Source organism: Colius striatus, chromosome 9 (assembly GCF_028858725.1).
Source record: "Colius striatus isolate bColStr4 chromosome 9, bColStr4.1.hap1, whole genome shotgun sequence".
Lineage (NCBI taxonomy): Eukaryota > Metazoa > Chordata > Aves > Coliiformes > Coliidae > Colius > Colius striatus.
Genome location: NC_084767.1, coordinates 22,214,089 through 22,235,857, shown reverse-complemented (window position 1 = coordinate 22,235,857; position 21,769 = coordinate 22,214,089). Strand labels below are relative to the sequence as shown.

The following is a 21,769-nucleotide window of genomic DNA, read 5'->3' as shown; positions in this document are numbered from 1 at the left end:
GCACTGTCCTGAGGTCACACCAGAGTTTATGACACTGCCGTTCTCCTACAGCCTGGGAGGTTGTTAGAGAACCTGTGGAGAACAGGAGATACAGGGAATGCACACGCAATTGTTTAAAGGAGAGGATTACCCCAAAAGGCTGCCCACCATGTCTCCTCCTGCCTGGGTGAACTCCAAGGTGTGGTGATAAACAGGAAGAGAAGCAACTCACCTCTTCTCTGCTGGTTTCACGCCCACTGACAGAGATGCCATGGCTGTTACTGTCTCTGCCTCCTCATTCTCGCAGTTCTGAGCCTCAACCAGGGAGTAACCCACCGTGGAGGAGTAACGCTGGAGAGAATGCCAATACTTGCCTGGGGTAGAGGTAAGAAGAGAAGCAGTTGGGGCACTTGTACCATTAAAGGCCCAGCACCACATTCCCACTTTCCTGCACCTCACAGACAGCCTGGGGAAGACATCTCATGCCTATGCAAAATGCTCACTTCCACAAGGATTGTCATGATGTTCCAGGAACCTTCAGGTGGAAGCGAGCGGCTGGGAAGATGTGCCAAGGAAGTCCTGGCTCCTGCAAGCTGTATGCCATGTGACTCTATTGACAGAGGAGCTGCTGTGGCCTGACAAGCCAGGTTTTAAACACAAAAGGGATTGAGAACATTGATAAACATGCACCTGCACATCCCTTAAGGACACCTAGGAAGGCAAAGCAGGGCTGAATGAAGGACATTCTTTTCCTTCAGCCAAGAGGCAGAAGTGTATACTATCCCTCACCCTTGCTGGAAGGGGGCACTTCGTTGCTAAAAAAGTAACATTTCCTTTTTATTTCAAAAATGTCAGAAAATTTCAGACATGAAAGGGAAGAAGGCAGTTCAGATTTGGACTGGACATCTGCACTCAGTTGCTAACTTCTACAATCTCTTTTTGTGGGCAAAACACCTAAGACTGAGGAAATCTAAGTTGTATTTATTTTTTATGTTGGCAGTTTGCCACTCTTTTTCAATGGAAAAAAAGCAGAGGAAAGGCTTAAGGGAAAAGAATAAAGAATGTTCTCTTTTCCCCCAGGCAGGACACACTGAATTTGCTGGGTACCCAAGAAGCCACAGAAAAGCCTGAAAGCAAGAACCATAAACAACAAGCTCAGCATTGTGGGGGTGGGGAGAAGACTTGTTTTCAAACATTTTCGCTTCTCCTGTACAGGGCAGCAGATCTGAGAGTCTAACTCAAAGCCCTGCATTAATTTGCTGTGCTTATTTTAAGAAAAAAAAAAATCATCGTGTTGCTGAAGGTGTTGCTGAGGTGTCCCACTGGTGCTGTGCCGAGTACTCACTCTGCAGCGCAGCTTCTGCAAATGGAATTCAAATTTCTAAAGTCACCGGGCAGTTTTCGGGGCGATGAAGGGGAAGTTTTGTTGTCTTTTAAGCTCCATTTTTTTTCCCTATAAAGGGAGACTAGCCCTCCTCCAGTTTTAGACCACAAAAGTTTGAAGTGGGAAGATGTCAGGACATAATAATGGGATTCCCATCTTACTCAGGGTCTTTCATCTCCTAAGGATGATCCCCAGAAAGCTTCAACTCTTCCCTGCTAAATAATCCTAAAATATTATCAACTTTATGCAACATTCTGTTTAACTTTCATGTCTATGCCCTCATAATGAACAGGAGCCACAACATCCAATGAGACTTACTTGAGAGACACTTGAATTGCTACTGAAGAAATATGAGCGTGCTCTAAACGGAGGATAGTCTGTCCTTTAGAGATCATAGTGGTTCTAATAATAATTCCTCCTGAAGCGCTAAGGCATTTCCCCGAACTGCCCGCTTCTCATGCTTTGCTTGTTTCACCATTGCATGAGCAGTAAGACCAACTTGCAGCTGCACAGATCCAGTTAACAGTGTGGTGACCGCCCAAAAAGCAGTCCGAGGGACCACAGAAGTGCTGGGATGATGAAGTTAATGGGTGTCCCGCAGGGCAGCTCCCCAGAGAGCCAGCTGTGAAACAGGGCGATAACTTACTGTGTATCTCGATCACTTTCTCCATTGAATGTACTGCATTAGCATTTGCTCTCTGCTGGAAAACCTTTTCTGGAAGAGGGTCAAGCTGGAAAGAGAGAGGAACACCAAATAAACGTTATCTCAGGCTAGAGACCGGGCATTAAGTGGTAGCCTTCCCTGCCCAACGAGGCGGTGAAGTCCCCATTCCTGGAGATTGCAAAGCCATGTAGCTGAGGTGCTGAGGGACATGGTTTAGTGCGGGGCTTGGCAGTGTGAGGTCAGTGGTTGGACTCAGTGATCTTAAAGGTCTTTTCCAACCAAAACGATTCTAGGAAATATGAAAAATATAAAGACTTTCTAAGTGCTCTTGGGATGCTTGGTGCACCTTCTTCTACCCTGATGCTCCCCCCCCACCCTCCAAAATGCTGCAGCTCCACTGGGCTCAGCAGCGATGCAGGATGGGGACTGTTCCTTAAGATCCTGCTGCAGCTGGGGCTGTTTAGCCTGGAGAAGAGAAGGCTGAGAGGAGACCTTATCAATGCTGATCAATACCTAAAGGGCAGGTGTCGAGAGGATGGGGCCAGTCTTTTCTCTGTGGTGGCCAGTGACAGGAGAAGGGGTAATGGGCACAAGCTGGAACACAGGGAGTGCCACTGGAACACGAGGAGAAACTTTGCTGTTCAGGTGAGGGAGCTCTGGAACAGGCTGCCCAGGGAGGGTGTGGAGTCTTCTTCTCTGGAAGTTTCCAACCTGCCTGGACACATTCCTATGCCCTCTGATCAAGGGGAACCTGCTTAACAGGGGATTGGGCTGGATTATCTCTCGAGGTCCCTGACAACCCCCATCGTTCTGTGATTCTGTGAACAGACACTATCAAACAGACCACAAAATTGAGCCTGGCTTTTACAAGTGATCTTTACAAACTCTTTCTTGGATCTACCATTCGCAAAGTTTTCACTATTAAAATAAACAATGTGCAAATAAAAGGGACTTAAAACAATCACACTTCCAGTTTTCCTGTGAAGAAATAACCAGAATGACTTTTTAATCCTTCTTAATACTCAATCTTCAGTATTTATTAACTCTTAATTGTAAAAATCTGTAGCTTAAGAAGAAATATCCCCATTTTGGTACAGAGAAAGCATAAAACACTACTTCTAAGCCACATTCAGCATGACTTCAGTTGCCATGGGTGTCTCTTATCAGCTGCTGGGTTGGTCTTGCCAGGGCAGAGTTGCATTAGTATGCAACTAATTAGTTGCATTGTACGTTAATCTCTAAAAAAATTGCCTTCAGGTTATGGGTAAGGCTTATTATTGGGTGTTAAAATTTAGGCTTTTTGATGCTGGTTTCTTTCATTTTTTCTTTATACAAAAAGTTGACAATAAGAACATGCTGCTGGTACTGAGATTTTTAACTGAAATGTGATACAGATGGCCTCACAAAAAGAGTTCAATATAAAGCACATAACAAGCAGGTATCTCTCTGGGCTTGGCTGCTTTTATGCTGTAAAAACAAATGGCACATAGATGATTTGTTTTGCCCTGATATACATCCCGTCCTCAAAAAGCAGTGCTGCCTTTGTTACCATTAAAAAATGAATGGAAGCACTAATAACAATTTATTTAACAAGGCACATGGGACAATAAGTGTATCTTCATTTTGCTAGAGAGACGAGTTTGGAAATGTCACTCTAAGGAAGCTTCTCTAAGTCCTTCTCCAAGGTACACTGGAGTAAAGCTCTGCAGCATGAATCAACTGTCAGAGTCAGTATGTGAAACCCATGTGCGCAGCACAATGCCAATGGAGCTGCCTTGCAGGACTCTAAATAGCCAAGTGATGGTTTGGATGAAGTTTCTACCAGCAAACCTATGCTGCCACCAGGACAGACTCCTCCAGCCCATGGGTGTCCTGGTGAGGAGGTGGCTTTGCCACTGGAGCCATCCCATTGGAAGCTCCCTGTTGGAGGTCTCGGCCATCCCATTTGTCAGGGAGCACACAGCTCTGCCGACTGAGCAGTGCTGACTATTAGTAGGTATGTGGGCCACTGAGGCCAAGCTTTGACCAACACAGCTGTTTTAGGCAAAGAAATAAAAATCTCTCCTCAAGTAACAGTGCTCACAAAAAAAAAACCTCCTGCAGGTTTGAGATTTGCTATACAGAAAACCAGTGCTCAAACGAGGTGCACATATCGCTTGGCTTCAGATGCAAGTTCTTCTACCACCCAGGAGAGCACTGCCCTCTGCATCAGCATGGACAAATGCACCCATGGTGAGGGGTGGACAGTAACTCCAGCGCTCCCTTCAGCAGTGAAGGACATCGCTCTTCCCATGTCCTTTTACAGGCATTGAGGCCTCCAGCAGCCAGGGCAGGTGTATGAGAATGAGAGAAGAGGGACAGCAAGGGAAATACCCTCCTCCTTGCTTGACAGCAGTTCCTCCTGTTTTCTAGATGTTTTCCTTTTGCCTGACAGAAAGGTATGCCACAGCAGTCTTCAGTCAGTACAGAAAAAAACCAAATTAGATCAACAACCTGAAAATCACATTTTTCTTGGTGGTGTTTTTTACCCCAGGAGGTGGGTGCCACAGAGCTGCAAGCCAGGGATCTTCTGGTGACAGAAAACTTCGGTAACAACAATGAGCCTCAAACATCCTCTGTCAAGACCATGGGGCTGTGTCCCCAGCAAAGTCTGTTCTGCAGGAGGAGAAGGCACATCCTCTCCTGAAGCAAGGTTCCTGACAGCAGCAATGGAGGCTTGGTTTAGCTTTTTATTTGCTTTCCTTTAAAAATAAACCCAAGAGGAAGACCTTCTGTGAGGTGGTTACTTCTCTTAAGTTATCTGTCCTCTGGAAAACTAAAACTGTCCACTTTGGCCTTTATGAATTTATTAGACCTTTTATTGTTATAGCTACAACACTTGCTTCAGTTCCCACTGGGTGAGAAACCTGGGTCAAATAAAATCAACTCACAGCTATTATTAGTGTGCTGTTTGGTTTGTTTTCTTTTTCCACAAAGAGCCAGCAAAGTACCTACGACACACTGGCAACACTCTTGCCATCCTCTGGAAAGGGCAGCAGCCCAGTCGTACTGCACAGGCAGAAGCCAGGGCTGCTTCCCTCCGTGGCACCAGCACCTTCCTAGGAAAGAACTCAGGTCTGTGGCACAGAACTCCCTATTTAGTAAAGAGAAATTAAAACAATGCAAAGCTATAAAAAGGTCTTCCAGGGGAAAAGAGATGAAGTTATTTGCCTTCAATGGATGACACCAGGGAAAATACTGGTTTCCTCTGGCACAGCTCAGTAGGTAAGGATGCTCCCCAGAGCAGCTCTACTCGGCTGATGTACATAGCCAATAGCTTGGTTGGATGCACAAGAGCTCAGGGCATCTCACAACCAACTAAATACTCACTAGAAAACTTTCAGCAGAGATTATTTTTTCCAAGGACACCTTTTATCTTTCTTTTTCCCCCACTGTCCCCGGCTCTCCATGAAGAACAGGAATTTGTCATGGACCTCTATGGTTGGATATTGAAAACAAGAGATGTCCACAGCTGTTAACTGTGTCTGAAAACAGTGACCAACAGTGGTATATCCAGGGATATACCCTGCAAAGAAGCAGATACAGTTTAATAGGGTTTTTTTTTTTTTTCTTAAATCTATGGCAAAGTTTAACTGCAACTTCTGTTCAAATCCAAGAAGAGCTCCAGCCAAAAGATCTGCTCTTATGACCACATGGCAGCCATTCCATAGTTACTTCATGAGGACCAGAAATGGCTCCATTCAGGATTGAAAAATTGTGGATTGCACTGCTTATAAATTCTCCACTCTAAAAATAATTCTGGCCCAAACTGGCTTCTGCATGACATTAAGGGAAGAAAAACCGAATTCCTGGACAAATCTTTCAGGAAGAGCTTTCTCACGCCTCTCAGTTGATATTAGCACGCAACACCAGGCAGCCTGGCCGTATGTGTAAATAGTATCCCTAGCATGCTCCTCCTCCTGAAATACCACTCAGACAGCAGCCTCACCCATCATGCTCCTAGAAAAAGAAGGGAATAGGAAAACGTTTTAAACAACTGCTTATGATCACCTTCTTGTTTATTCGGGATGCCCAGGGCCTGATACTGTACACAGATCTGCTACTTCTGAGTGAAAAACAACAAAGCATTTGCTGCAGTGTCAGGTAGCAACTGCGAGTGCTGCTCAGCTCCAGGACCATGTTCCTCAGCATGTCCCCCTGTGCTTGTGTGCCTCCCATCCCTCTCCTCACCGCTCACAGCTCCCACATCACAGCAGCCCCACACTCTGCTCCAGGAATGGTGCTGGAATGGGTCTTTGCCTGGAGCAGCAAATGCTGTGGGTGCCCTGGGGCTTAAACAGCAGTATAATTCCCTGAGAACAGGTAGCTCTCAAACAGCATTTGCCACAGGGCAGAAGCTGGGTTGAGGGGTAAAGGCTGGTTATGCCCAGGATGGAGTGAGCAGCTCAGCATGGCTGCTGCCTCGTCTGCCCTCCAGTGCTGCTGTTATGCTGTGGTCAGGGGCCGTTTGAGTAACAGGAGAGGCATGGGGCATTACTGCTCTAAATTACCATCAGTGGATCTCCCCTCCCCTCCATCCTGCTCACCCTTGATTTTCCCAGTGAAGTTATGTTAGTTTTCACACAACTACATTTGTAACTAAAGCAATGTAGGTACATTTTCAACCAATCTTGCCTGGCACTAAACTCATTTTACATTAAAATAATCTGCTGCAAAGCTAAAGCTCCGGTTTAATTTCCTGGACAGTGGGGAACAAAATGGCTCTTGCCTTTGCATAATGCTTTTACCCAAGTAGGAGTTTTGATCTCCACCAGTGAATGTAGACACTCTGGGGACTGGCACCATTCCCCTCATTTCCTAGATTTCCCTGTGTAACTCTGCATGGCTCTTCAGCCAGCAAACCTCCCTGCAGCCCCTCACAGACGCACAATCCTCTGACACGCTGTATATCAAACTCCATCAAAGGGCCGTAGGACAAAGCAACAGCACTTCCCTCCCAACTCCCTTGCATTAAAAAGATTTTACAAAAGACCCTGATAAAACCCGTGTTTCCTGCTTTTTGATGTGCCGGTAGTCAGAGAATATTACCATGATATCTGTGCAGCCTTACTGCTCACCTAGAAAAAGTGAGAACGTGTCCATCTTTAAGTATTTAGAAGTGCCTTACAGTTGTCTGGGTTCAGTGATTAAAAAAAAAAGAAATAGTGTTTTTTTTATCTTCAGGGATCAATATTCACTCTGCTAAATGAAGCCACTCAGGCAGGTAACAGCACCCAAGCTATCAGGAGTGCCGAGATCTCCCCAAAGCCTTGCACTTCCAGCCACATTTGTGGCTTGGATTAAATGCTCATTTATTGCACACAGACCCTCACACCAAATCGCAGTCATCCACTTGCCTCGCAGCAGCATCTTAAAGGGGAATGACATCCTTCACACATTATTTCTTCTGTCTCCAAAGGGCATTCCGCCACTGAAGCCAGCTGCACTCAGAGGAGGATGAAGCTAGAGGAATCAGCTGTGGCGACAACAGCTGTCAGCTTTGGAGAGACGGGTGCTGCAATCAAAAGTCCATTGCTTCCATGGAGATGTGGCAGCTGGTTCCACTGTTTTTGGCTGTCCAGAGGGCTGAGCACAGGCTGGTTTTTTGGATCAGTTACCCATGCCTGGAGCCTCATTAGAAGTGCCTGGCCCAGCAGAAGGAGCAGATGTGCTCTGGACACTCAGAGGTGGGATACTGGCTGACAGAAGCAGATGCTTTTGACGAATCCCAGCTGTTTTATCTCTTGGATTGACTAGTGAGGTTTCCTCAGATATTGTCATCCTTCACATGGAGTGTGGATACTACAAGACAGAGCACTTCTACAACAGGCTGGAAGTGAAACATAGCTGATATGCACATTCATGTAGATCCAAGCTCCCTCCTCCAGCTTCCCAGACCTGAGGGAGGCTGATGGTCACTGAACCACAATTGTGAGTCAGCAAATATGCTCATGGCACTCACCACTGTCCCCAGAAATCAGCTCCCACTGGAGGCAGACCCAGAGCCAAAATATTGCTTGGCTTCTCCTCTGTGGTACTGCATCTTCGGATGTTGACCTCAGGTCCTTCCTCAGCTCCTGTCACGAGGGATTCTTCAGAAAAGGGTGGTGATGAGAGACTCTGGTTGTTCTCTCCAAGGCAAGTAAATGCTTTCATCATTTGACATGGCAGGTAGATGTCTTGTGGTAAGAGACTTCTGCCTTCAGAGGTCATTTCAGCAGCCTCCTCATGTCCTATTACTTTTACCATAGCCTTGTGAGACTTGCTAATTTCCAGAAAGGCAATCTCTTAATTAAGAAGCGGTCTAAAAATTTCAAACATGCTAAGCAAGCCATTAATGCTACACAAAGTTTCACAGCCGTCCCCAGCTTCACATTAGTGTGGTTGCTTTCCCCTCAAGGACGAAACTTTCAGCTGTTTATGTAGCCCTAAGGAATCACACTGCACTGTTGTTTAAATTCACGCTATCGATCCTCAGTGACTGCCTTGAACAGCTACAGAGCCCCCGCTATGCCAGGACACCTGCAGCAGACACTGAGTGGGGATGATGCCTGAGCAAGTGTTTGGTTCCCCAAGCAAGGTGGATAAGAGATGCAAGGCACTTTTGCAGCCTGCTGTGTGCATCCAAGATTCCACCATTTGGTCTGTGTGTGGTGAATAGGTGTCCAAAAAAGACCACTGAAGCAGAAGAAGGGAGGCTTGTCCCAAACTCATTCTCAAAAGACAAGAAATTATGCTTGAACAAAAGTGTATGCAAAGGTACAGACAGAAGAGATGCACAAGAGGTCCAGGCTGGGATTTCGCTGCCAATAACTGACTTCTGTGTTGCTGATGTATTTCTGTAGCACATGACCCTGAACTCCCTGGGCCCAAAGCCATGTCAAATGCCACCACCCTAAAAATGTTAATTAGCAACTACACTGGAAAAAATGTAGGTGAGAGAAGCTCATTGGGTGCCAGTTACAGCATATGCTGATAGCCAGGCTGTATCAAGGAGGATGGGCACAGGGAATGTGTGGTAGGGAAAGAAAAAAGTGCAGAAACACAAACGATGGAGAAAGAAAAAAGGCAGAAAATCTGAAGTACCTAATGTTTCCTCTGTAAGGAAATAATCTGACTTCCCCAGAACTGAAAAACTAGATTTCCTTGGTGTATTTCTCTGTCATGCTTTTTTCTTGCAACCACACACCCTATCCTTGTTGGCCAACGTCTGTGACACAGCCAAGGCATTTCCAACACAACAATGTGCAGAAGATAGAAAATACAACATCGAGGAAAAAATACAATTGAAAATAATGTCAAGTGAGCTGCCCACCACAGTAGGCACATGCTATGGGACAAGAGAGGTGCTCTGCAAAGAGAAGAGAAGGCTTGGACAAAGACTTGGGAAAGAAATTAAATTAATTAGTTATTTTCCAAGGGGCACAAATTATTTGGATAAAGACTAAATTTGAATTCAATTCTTAGCTATTTCAATCCTTACAATACAGAATGCCAAAGACAGATAGTTTCCAAACAAAACATGCACTCTTTAAATCAGCATGTGCCAAAAGGGCCCAAACCAATGGCAAAAGCTTGGCAGGTTGACTGCTTTGGAGGATTAGATGCTGAAATTCAAAGGGGACAGAGGTAGTAGCCCCCAGTTTTGCCTGTCTCTGTACCTCATTTCCCAGCAAAGCAGAAACACACGCTTCCGAGGCATCGCAAATGGCGGTGAGGTCGTGGCCTCCTTCAAGGGCCAGGACGATGCGACCCCCAGCCAGGCCCATCAGCTGCTTCGTCAGGTACCCGAAGCCTGTAACAAGGAGAAAAAGGAAATGCAGGAGGAGGGCAAAGGTTGCGGCTGGAACCAGGCTCCTGGCGAAGGATCAAAGAATTATAGAAAGGAATTACATCATATTAAAAAACCCACAAGGGATCTGAAAGGACTCAACGCATAATATAAGCCAGGTTGGACGTTAATACGCTCGCTGCAGAATTCCAGCCACGCTCTCCCACTGGACCCGCTCAGCCATGTGTGCTGCGGGACAGATGCGTATCTCCCCCGCCAGCGCTGTGCTGGACATTATCCCAGCTGAGAGGCACTGCCATCCTCTCTGCCACCCTGAATTAAACATAGCAGCGAGTATGTCCTTTGGAAGGAAAGAAAGAGGGTGGAAGGATGTGGTTTTTTGCTCTGCTTTGGAAGATGCAAAGTCAGAGCAGTCACAGGGCAGGGAGGAGGAGAAGGAGGAATCAGTAAAACTGCTGCCAGTGCTTTCAGTTGCGATAGCAGCATTGTTGTGCCCCAGAGATATTTGACATCTAGTCCTTAACAGACGTTTCTTCCCATATGTAATAAGCTATAAAAATTCCTGGGGCGTCTAGGACTTTGATCGTATGACACACAATACATTTCTGCCCTTTAAACAAAACAGAACCAAGCTGCAAGGATTTAAAAAAAGTGTCCTCAAAGCAACCTCCCCTCTCCAAAAAAACCCCCCAAACGAAACCAAAAACCCAAACAAAAGAAAATCCAGGGCATTTCTGCCCTCCATCCACGCTCCCTGCTTTCGGTTTTGCAGTGACCCCATGAGTGCCTTGGCAAATCAGCAAATTAACAGCCAGATAATAAGATTCGTGGCTGAGCCAATAACTGTTTTTGCAAGAGTAGCAGAGCACAGGAAATTCAACAAGCAGGTAAACAAGACCATCTCATTGCAAAGTGTTTCTGGATATCTTAAATAACTTGTCTCTTGTAAATCTATTTCACATTATTCTTTAACGTTTATAAGTTCAGATACCTCACAAGGTTCTGAAGTTCACTGTAAAGAATAAGTTTCCTGGCTGAAACACACTCTTAAAAAATAATAATAAAGTCTGTTTGAAAGAAAAACTCTTCTTGATTGACTTGAACGAGACAGTGCCAGTGTAACTGAGTGGGGGGGGATTTCAGTGCATCTCCTGTGTGAAGTTAAACATCATGGATCCAAAAGAAAAAGTAAATTCTTGTGGGACCATGTAATTTCTTCAAAGGTGGAATCTCGAATTTTTAATATGGTACCCTGGAGGAAGAAATGGACTTCTACAAGCATTCAGAGCACGGTACACTGTTTACATCTGGCATTGCCTCTTTCTCCAATTTTGCATGATGAAACAAGCCTAACTAATTCAGCAGCCATCTCCCACAGACATGTGACTACAATGGAACTGGTAACTTTCTGACACAAATTATTTGCCCTTGAAATTGAAATCTGCAATGTTTCATGAAAAAGAAGGCTTCAGACAGACCAAGATATATGCAGTGCAGTGATGAAACACAGGAACATTCAAAGTTTGCCACTGCAATGAAAGACCTGATGATAGACCCCAAAACCAGTAAATACTGTACTTTAGTCCCTAGAACAGCAGCAAGATACACCAGTTTTGGATTTCTGCTCTTGTAAATCCACAACTTACATTTTGCTGATAGATTATATCCTCCAAGAGGTGTGGGATGGCCTTCCACTGCATCGAAACCAGATGACACCAGCACAACATCTGGGGCAAATTCATTGGCAATGGGCATTACCACCGTTCTGCAACAAAAATTTCACAATGGCAGACTTGTTACTTTGGCTCTTGAACAAATGCAGAAATATTTAAACCACCTTGAACAAACCTGATGTAAAACCTTGTACTACTATTCCACAGTAGCAAAGCCCATCTCCTGTTTTCTTACGGGTGAGAGCCTGGCTAGCTTAATACCTTGCATCACCACACAGTACAGTCTGAAAGTATGTTATTTTTCCCAGTGAGGTCAATTAATTCCTTCATTATCAGCCTTAAGTTTTGACCAGGAAAATAAGCTGTCATACACTTATGTTTCACACTTGTGATCATATCTTACTTTATACGCAGGGCGTGAAGGAACGAGGAGAAAAGAAGAAGGTATCTCTCACAGCCAGCAAAACCACCTGAGAAACCTGTCCAGTGGCCAGCTTGTTTCACTGCACTTGTCTCCATGAAATATCTCCCTTAGCCTTTGAGGAATCTGCAACAGCTATTCATTATTTTCCTTGCTGCATTTCTCTTTATTATAATGAAAAGCTGGGGATGTCTCATGGGGCAAAAGCTTTAATATGTAACTATCCCACCCAAATACACCTCTCTGAACTCCAGTTACCCATCCTCTGACATTTTACTTGCTAGAAAATGGGTGGAATTGCTCAGCATCTATAAACTGATGCCTGTTAAGGGCAGCATTTAAATGAAACAAGAGGTCTGTATGTGTGGTTCCTTAGCAAAAGGCCTTTTCCCTCTGGTTTCTCGCTTCAGTTTCAGTTCAAAACCTCTATGAGGCTGCAGACAACCCATTTCCCACATCAAGATGCCAATGAAGCAAAACTGGCAAGTTGAGCAGAGAGTAAATGGTTGCTTTTTTGTCTAACAGCTCCAGCACAAATCTGGCAGAACTGGAATGACAGGAAGGAAAAATAAGAAGAGTAACAGAGCTTCTTAGTAAAGATGGTGCAGAAACGCACAATCTTTTCTGACTAAGAAAGCCTGTCACAAGCACTCTTGGATAAACTCCTCCTTCGGTGCCTTCAGTTCATGCTGAAGCATGCACATACATGGGCTTGAGAGTAGTTTTGAATTTTTTGATATCTACAAGGACTGATGGAAAAGCAAGGATGTGCACAGAGGGTTGCCCTTTATATAAAGTAGTACTTTCCAAATTATGTTCTTTTTTCCTTAATAAACATGCACACTGAACCTTGAATGTATCCCTAGGGTAAACTGTCCAAGGCCATCCCTTGCTGGTGCTGAAGATGACAGTATTTCTCCATTTCCCCATCCTAGGAACTGGCAAGGTTAACTTTCTAAAGCATGAATTGAAGTTATTCATATACCAAAAAATAAGCCTGTAAATATCTTTGCATTCATGAGAACTTCACTTTTATTGAGTATAGATATGGGATGCTCTGAAAAACAGAAAGGGCCCAGAAGGGTCTGTTTAGAGCTGAGATAGCTCAAGTGCTACCCAGACATTAATAAAAATTATTATCTCTCAATGTGAACAAAAAAGGTTAAACAGTCACAAGTCACCTTCTGGTGCCTGCAACTTGTACTAACCCCAACACTGATATGAGCTCAGGCCACTTTGCATTTTGCCTTCCAGAGAGTTTATTTTTAATGCAGTATTAACATCTACTATGCAACAAGATACTTCCAGTGTTGGCCAAAACGAGTCACCAGTTTCATTGCTATTGTTGAGCACGGTCCCTGCAGCCAGTGATGCTGGGCAAGGCATTTAGATACCATGTAGTTAAAAAAAAAAAGGCAACAAAATGCACCTTCTAGATTTAATTTTTGCCAACTATTTGCTGCAGTAACATGACAGACAGCCTCCTACAATCTTCTTGCCTGCCAGTCTCTGCACACAGACACAGAAATCCATGCAAAACCAATCTTATTTTATTTTAATTCATGCAAAATCCAAGAGGAATTGTAATTGTTTCCTCAAACGATGTGGTTGCTGTATACATTTTGTCCTCAGGGAGATGATTACATAAGGAAGACAAAATAGCCCAGTTTTTGCAAATTACTTTGTAGTTGATGAGAATTTGTTTAGTGACGTTTTAAGTAGAAAAATCACCTCCCTAAAGCAGCAGTTTGGAAGCAAGTGCACGTGGAAGAGGACTGTTTTGTTTTGTTTTTCCCAAGCTTTGAAGTACTGCTGAGCTCTTTAATTTCTAGCTGAAGGAAAGCTGCTAAAATAATCAGATTTCTTAGAACTCTCTGCCCCAAAATTTATGATACCACGGGAGCTGCTAAGTACCTCAACTTATGTGTGGGATCATCCTAAGCTGGTTGCAGAGGAAGCTCAGACCTTTACCCCCAGGCTACAGGCAAGGTTTGTCAACATTGAGCAACCCACACAACCCTGAACTGGTGAGGATTTCTTGGCTGTGGGACAGCTCAACCATGCATGATCGTAGTCGAGGAAGAGAGGGCCATCGAGAAGTGCTGAGGGTCCTCATGTGGTGACAGCCAACACACAGGCAGCACCGAGACTTAACTGTGAACCCTGTGTAAATTTTAGGAGAATAAAAGCAGTGGTTGGTGATTAAAAATAAATAAATCATTATTTGGCAATAGGGAGGAGAAGCTATTTGGAGTATGTCCTGAGTTTTCTCTGCATAAGATGGCGTGACCTTACAGGCACTACTGCTTACCTGGGCAAGTACCTTTACAGAATCACAGAATCATTTTGCTTGGAAAAGATCTCTATGATCATCAAGCCCAACCACTAATCTCACAATGCCAAGCTCATCACTAAACCATGTCCCTCAGCACCTCAGCTACACAGCTTTCCAGGGATGAGAACTCCACCACCTCCCATGGGCAGCCTGTGCCAGAGTCTAATAATCCTCTCAGTAAAAAAGTTCTTTCTAATCTCCAATCTAAACTTTCCCTGGAGCAACCCAAGGCTGTTTCTTGCCCTATGACATACGTTACTTGGGAGAAGAGACTGACTTCCACCTTGCCACAAACTCCTGTCAGGAAATTGTAGAGAGTGATCATGTCTCCCCTCACCCTTCTCCAGGCTGAACTCTCCCAGGTACCTCAGCTGCTCCCCATCCAAACTCAGAAGCACTCTCAAATCCAGACTTGAACCCTTTCCTTCACTCAGGACTCCTACTCAAGGGTTTGCTTGTCTCAGCTCTATCTGATGCTTGTCAAGTACGTAATTGGCTATATCTTTGGCCACAAAGCTCGACCCAGGAGTGTCAAAGCCCTCCTGCCTCTCAGCACTCCCTCCCTCTTTTTTTCCTTTTTAACATTACATTCACATGTGAAAATTTAAGATGCAAGCAAACAAACCACTTTCAAATGATGTATTTCTGAGATTTCATCTGCAGACAGCGTTTCAGGCACATCTAACCCAGTCTTTTGGGTTGTAGCTTTTCCTGTGCACAGTTGAAAACAGCCCCTTCGCTCAGATCCATCACAGTAAAGCTATGTACCCAAGAGAAAGCAACAATTAAACTGCAAACCTATGGCTTTGCACTGGTGATGAAAAAGTCAGAAATTTAAATTACTATCAAGAAAGTAAGCAGTCTTGAACTGGGTCTTTCAAGTAGTGGCTAAGGTGGCTGCAGAGTTTTTCACTCTGAGGAGTGAAAGGGTTCATAACACCGAAAACTCATTCAAGCAATGTAGAATTTTTTAAAATACAAGGGTTACCTTTAAATCACCTAAATTTTAGAAGGTTGTTTTGCTTGCTTAAAATCTTTCATTCCCATTACAGCTAAACTGAACAGCTATGCATTAGTCAGTACTGACAGCTGCAAACAGTAAAACCTACTGATCACGTCCTGCAATCATTTGAGGGATAGGAAAAAAAATACAATTTTACATCCAAATAATTTTTAGTCTGTTCCTAGCCAACTCACCAATTAAACCCCTAATAAATGACAGATTAAATAATCATACAGAAGATGTTTTTAAAAAGTGCTTGACTGCATCGAGCAACTCAGTGAAACTTAAAAGGCTGGGCACTTTTCTCAGACTCTTTTTCCCACTGTTGCCTGTATATATATATATATATATATATATATATATACACACAAACACACACACACACACACACACACACACACACATATATATATAAAGGTTATGTGCTGCTCCTAAGGCTAATCAGCCTCCTGAAGACTCTGGTCTTTGTTTCTCAGCAGCCACCTCCATTAGGAGCTTGGGGACAAAATCAGCATCGGGAGAGCATTAAATCTAAAATACAGAAAGGTTCAGTCCAGGTAAAACATCAGCTTCCCCCCGTCGCCTTACTCACTCCTGAAACGGTTTATGGATCAAACGAAAAAACAACCCCCCTCCCCCCCCAAACTGGCTCCTGAACTTGTTTAACACTTTCTGAGAAAGGCAGGAAGACGGACTTTTCAAATACAGTCCTGGCTTTTGGTTCTGGTTTAGGTGTTCTAAATAAAACCAACATGAACTGAGCTGTATATGGAATTGTACTTGTGGAGGAGACCTCAGGGTGGGGAAAAAAATGTGTAACACAACATTACTGCTAGAATCATCAGTACAGTACATTCAGAGGAAAACTCCTGTGCATAATACAATTCAATTCACTGAGTAATTGCTGTTTTCATGCAATAAGGAACTAGCTGCAGTCTTCACATTTTTTCGGCAGGACTCTTAGCCGGGTTTGCATACTTCACTTTTGAAATCATCACAAGGATTTATAGAAGCAAACATGATTTCTTCTCATATAACAAGGTAAGGAACAACAGACCCTGGTAAAAAAACACCAAACCACAACCACCCCTGAATTTTACAACTGTTTGTTTCTATAACTACGGAATAACAGCTATGAGTACCAATAACATTTTGATGAGTTATGGACTTTTAAAATTGTATGTGTCCTGCATTTTTCATGTTAGAGTTTAATACATTTATGCCTTGTATGTGAAATCTGTATTGCCCACATATTTTGGTGGTGAGTTCAGATATGGGACCTTTGCCCAGCAAACGGTCAGCTAAATTATAATGTCATGCTGTCTTGGGCAGACTGAGCTGCTCCAATGGGGTGGAAGAGTGCCAAGCTCGCAGTAAACTCCCCAAATCCCTTCTGCACATCTTACTAGTGACTGGGTTAGCACCACCCTGTCCCCCCCCTTCAAAAATTTCAACAACCATGATAACACCCCAACCTCAGGACAGTGCAACCAGTGATTTCAGCCCTTGGTTACGAAGACAGTAAGTGACAAAGTGCGTGGCAAGGCTGCTCTCCACTTTGCATTTTTAACTCTTGTTCTCACTTTTGAAATGGTTCAGAAGTATTAACAAACATGAAGTGGTCAGGCTATCCTGGCAAACTCGATGCTGCACTGAGATCTGAAATTCATAGTTCATAGCAGAAATTCTCAATAGAAAAAGCATTGATGCAATTTAGCATCCCTTCTTCGGAAAGCGTAAACCAACACGAAACAGGTTTTCAGTGTGGGGATGATAGTTTCATTGGGATTTATGTATTCACTCATGAAAAGACTAGCTTACGAAGACAATTACCTCAGTTACTATTTCATTACAGCACAGGCTTTTATCAAATCATCTAGCTCATCCTGAAACAGAACCAAAAAAGCATGCTGCTTATTTTCTTCCACCCATTTTACGTAGAAAGAGGGCTTTCTGCTCTTTAAGTAGACAAGCATGCAAAGAGTTAAAGCTTAAAAAAAGAAGAAGAAAAAGTATATCAGTATCTTTGTCTAGCTCAAAGGATTTCCACTGATTCCTCTACAGACTTCAAAGCCTCACAGTTTGGCATTTGGACTGGTTTGAATTAAAGCTCAGTTCTCCACTGTGAGTTTCCAAGTTCATGGTGAAAATGCCTGCTGCTTCTGGAGTTCATTATGGCCAATTTTCTTATCTTTTCTTCATCTTAGGTTTGATCCCCAGCAAATGCAACGTGGCATTCGATGGGGTGGAATAACAAGGTGCTGCCTTGAAGGCATGCATTGTCTCAAGGGGCTAAAGCAAGAAAAGAAGAAGAAGGAAAAAAAAGAGGATATATGACCCATTCCCTTCACTTTCTAACTCTCAGGGGACTATAAATTGCAAACTTCAAAGCGTTATTTTACATTAAAATCAATAGAAAGATTCAGAGGCAGAAAAAAAGAGGTTTTCAAAGAAGCTGGTTAAGATTTAAAAAGGTCACTTTATAATGTACTATCATGACCAAACTTGGCATAAGATTAAAAAAAGAGCTTTCAATTTAACTTATTGACTGAAGGTGTGCACATGGGGCAGACTATGAGAAGTGCTATCTAGGAGGACGAGTCACGATGTCCCTCAGCTTCCCCAAATCTCAGCAAAATATGCATCATGACATGATCCAAAATATGTTCCCCAGATAGCTGCAGTCTCCAGGCAAAAAGACACAAGTGCCTATTAAGAAGTGGCTGGTAAAGGTCTTAAGTGTGGACTGAGCACTTTTCCAGCAGCCTTGAAACTTAAATAATATTTAATAGCAAGTACGTCACTCCCTCACAAGCTATGAGTTTCTCTTTACAATGAAGAGATCAGTCTTGTTGACTGCTGGGATAAACAGACTTCCACTTTGGAGAAAAGTGCTGCTTTCCTGTAACAGGAATAAAACATTGAGACAAATGACAGTTATTTGACTAGATGTTATTTTAAACTGTACACACACTCTTTGAAGGCATTTTAACAGCAAGCTGAAGAGTAAAAGCTCTTTTTGCTCGACACAACAGAATACAAATACCCGCACACTAAAGAACTGAAAGTAATGCTCCCAGACTTCATGCTTTTCCAGGAAGGGGATATTCCATCTGCCTGTCGCCAAAAATTTGCGTCCCATGTTTTGGCAAGTGTGTGTCCCTGAATTTATGTCGAGTGGTTGCCAGAAGTGCATGAAATCTGGGTTGAGGACAGAAAACTACTTCAACTCATAATTGTTAAAATATATGTCAGTTAAGAGAGGATGGACCCACAGCACGGGAGAGGCTATGGGTGGAACAGGAGAGTCTCTAAGAAAAAGGCTACATATACGGCAGGTCTGAGAATTAGGTTGGTTCTCCTAGAAAGAGTATCAGAAAGATAGGTGTAGCCTCAACCTGGTCTCTACTCACTGCTGCATAACTTAGAAGTTCTCCTCTTCCCAGACATCTGCCTTCACTTCACCTTTTTATTCTGCTGCTTCCATAGTTAATTTTGATATCTTTCCTTTCCCATTCTGCACAGTTCTGGGGGGCACATGCATCACCCCAGGCTTGCAGCAAGTCCTCACAACACCACTGATGTACAATCTCATTGTTGGGGTATCTTGGCCATTAGTTGCTCAGAGTAGCAAGACGATGTTCACTCATTTGCAGTGCTCCCATAGGGACACTACTCAGAGAGACTGGAACCTCAGTGTATGTGACCATAGATCAGCTAATATGTGTTTTCCTTCACACATCTCTTCTGAGGAGGCTGACATGGGGAGGAAAGTAAGGATCAGATCAGATGATTCCTTACGGTCAGCAGCTGATTTCATCCCCTTCTCTACACGGAAAGGCTGCAAGACTTGGGGCTGTTTAGCCTGGAGAAGAGAAGACTGAGGGAGGACCTTAATAATGTGATAAATACCTAAAAGGTGAGTGTCAAGAAGATGAGGCCAGTTTTTTTTCTCTGGTGACCAGTGAGAGGACAGGGGTAATGGGCACAAGCTGGAACACAAGAAGTTCCACTGAAGCATGAGGAAAAACTTCTTTGCTGTTCAGGTGAGGGAGCCCTGGCACAGGGAGGATGTGGAGTCTACTTCTCTGAACATCTCCAAATCCACCTAGACGTGTTCATGTGTACCCTAATTGAGATGAACCTGCTCTAGCAAGGGGTTAGACCAGACGGTCCCTTACAATCTCCACCATTCTGGGATTCTGGGATTCTCCATTTGTTGGCTCAAATGCTGTCAGATTTTTAGAGCATGCTTGAATATGTTTGTACAGCCCAGCACAGTGGTTTATGTCCGGCTTTGCTATTACCACTAATGAAGGGGGATATCCCAGCAACGTGTTAGTTCAACTCCACAGCTTTGCTTACCTTCATTCACACTCTGACAGAGAGTGATGAGTAACACTTAATTTAATAGATTGGTGGATTTTTATTCATAACACAGAATATGCTGCTTCTGAGGAGAAACCAGAACACACTAAGAAAAGCATAAACCAAATAGTTCTGTTGTTTCAATTTCCAGTTGGTTGGAACAGGCATATTTGATATCTTGGGTGAATAATAATAAAATCTAAAGCTTACGAAAGGATGGCCACATTCCTTCGCTAAGTACCCGTGAGATGTGGGGTAAGCCATGAGCAGAGAGCTCTAGCAGGGAAGCGGCTGCATGGCCAACTCACCCTGAGTAATGATGTCTCAAGCCCTGGGGCAGTTGCACTCACATTTTGACTCACCATGACTTGTTAAAAAGATTTCTGGGTACCCCTCCCCATCCAGGTGGGTTTACACAAATATACCAAAGAGGTAAAAAGATTTATAGCCAAAATCAGAAGAGGTTATTCATATGAGTTGACATTTTACATTCACACACGACTCGGTGCTGAGCAGCAGGGGTATCAATCCCCTTACATCACAGGCACTCTTCTTATGGCCAGAAATATCCTGTTTACTTAATTCAGATTCATTTTTTAATCATATTCAGAAAGTAACTGCAACTAGAAGTAAATCTTGTACTTCTAAACTCAGCAAGCAAGAAATGCAAGATGACTGCAAAAGGCAAAAAAAAGCCAGTTTAGGTGAAAAATACATTTTAAGAAGAAAACTCCAATATTACCTGAAAGCAGTTAAGTACTCTGTGTCTCCCATTGGCGGATCAAGGCCACCAGTAAAGGCCATGTTAACATTGAAACCAACTCCTGCTCCTGTGCCAACCTGTAAAAACGAGATGGTACTTTTATTTTTGTATTTGGAAACAGCGAACTCTGGCAACACATCTCTGCTGTCTTAATGTTCTTCCAGATGAATAAGAGATTTGATTCAATAGCCTGAAGATAGTGATGTTAATTTTTCCCTCTTATGTGACCTGGTACCCAAAACAAGAGCGAAAACACAGTTCCTCTATGCTCTGATCTTTAGAGAGCTGTGGATCAGCAGTATTTGACTCCTGCTCACCCAAAAAAACACCTTGTCATCAACTGGATCCTCTTCCTCTTTTGCAGGAGTGTGTTACATGCAATAGCTTTCCTTATTTTGTTTTCAGCTTTATTCAGATGCATGTTTTATATTTCTTTACAGTTGCAACTGAGGGGAAAAAAACCCACAGTTTTAATCAGAGCGAGCTCCCCCTCTGCTGGGGAAAAATATGATTCCTAGAGAAGAGATTTTTTGCTGCTTGAGTGACATGTGGGTGGTAAATATAAGTACATCCCCATCTCTGCAAGTACTGCAACCATCCCATCTGCATTGCAAATACCTGTGAAGGGAAAAAGTAAAAAATAAACCAAGAGCTAGCTTCTAATAATTTGTTTGCCAAGAAGCAGGGCCACGTTTTCCCCATTCATACTGAAACCCTAAAGCATGTGATCAGTCCCTTCAAGTGAGGGCCCCACAGCTGTTCGAGTGCGGTGGCCGTGAATGCGGACTGCAGGTCCCTGGGGACAGCAAGGGAGGCAGGCAGGAGCTGGTACCATCAGCCATCGGCAGCTCTGCACAGCGCTCCCAGCTCCTGCACACACAGTCTGGGGTTTTGTGGGACTTTTTAGATCTCCAGATAATAAAAGAAAAAAAAATTCCAAAATTCATGTGTTTTTACAATATATGGCCAGATAATTCAGGCTAGATAAAACTGCAGGTCTTTTAGTGCACATTTTTCCTTGTACTGGTGCAAATACTGCTAGAGAGAGGTTCATCCACCCAGAGAGCAGAGACCAACCCCAACCTCTCTCCTGTCAGGTAGCTGCAAATAGTGATCATGTCTCTCCTCAGTCTCCTCTTATTCAGACTGAACACCCTCTGATCCCCGAGTCAGTCCCTATCAGACTATTGCTCCAGACCCTTCCCCAGCTCCAGTGCCTGTCTCTGGATGCACTTTATGTCCTCAGTGTTCCTCTTGGAGTGAGGGGCAACACTGAACACAGAACTCAAGGTATGGCCTCACCAGTGCCCAGTACGGTGGGATGGTCACTGCCCTGGTCCTGCTGGTC

At 43.7% G+C, this 21,769-nt stretch overlaps 1 protein-coding gene across 7 annotated transcripts in view; it reads right to left on the bottom strand.

The window, feature by feature from the left end:
• HDAC4 (histone deacetylase 4) overlaps positions 1–21,769 on the bottom strand; it is a 288,250-nt gene that overhangs the window by 6,099 nt on the left and 260,382 nt on the right. For all 7 annotated transcript variants that reach the window (XM_062002060.1, XM_062002065.1, XM_062002062.1 and 4 more), the window contains 5 exons: positions 20,401–20,498; positions 11,505–11,623; positions 9,728–9,861; positions 2,010–2,094; positions 212–353 (listed from right to left, as the gene is read on the bottom strand). In XM_062002060.1, the coding sequence (XP_061858044.1) occupies positions 212–353; positions 2,010–2,094; positions 9,728–9,861; positions 11,505–11,623; positions 20,401–20,498 (578 nt within the window). The remainder of the gene's footprint in view (positions 1–211; positions 354–2,009; positions 2,095–9,727; positions 9,862–11,504; positions 11,624–20,400; positions 20,499–21,769) is intronic.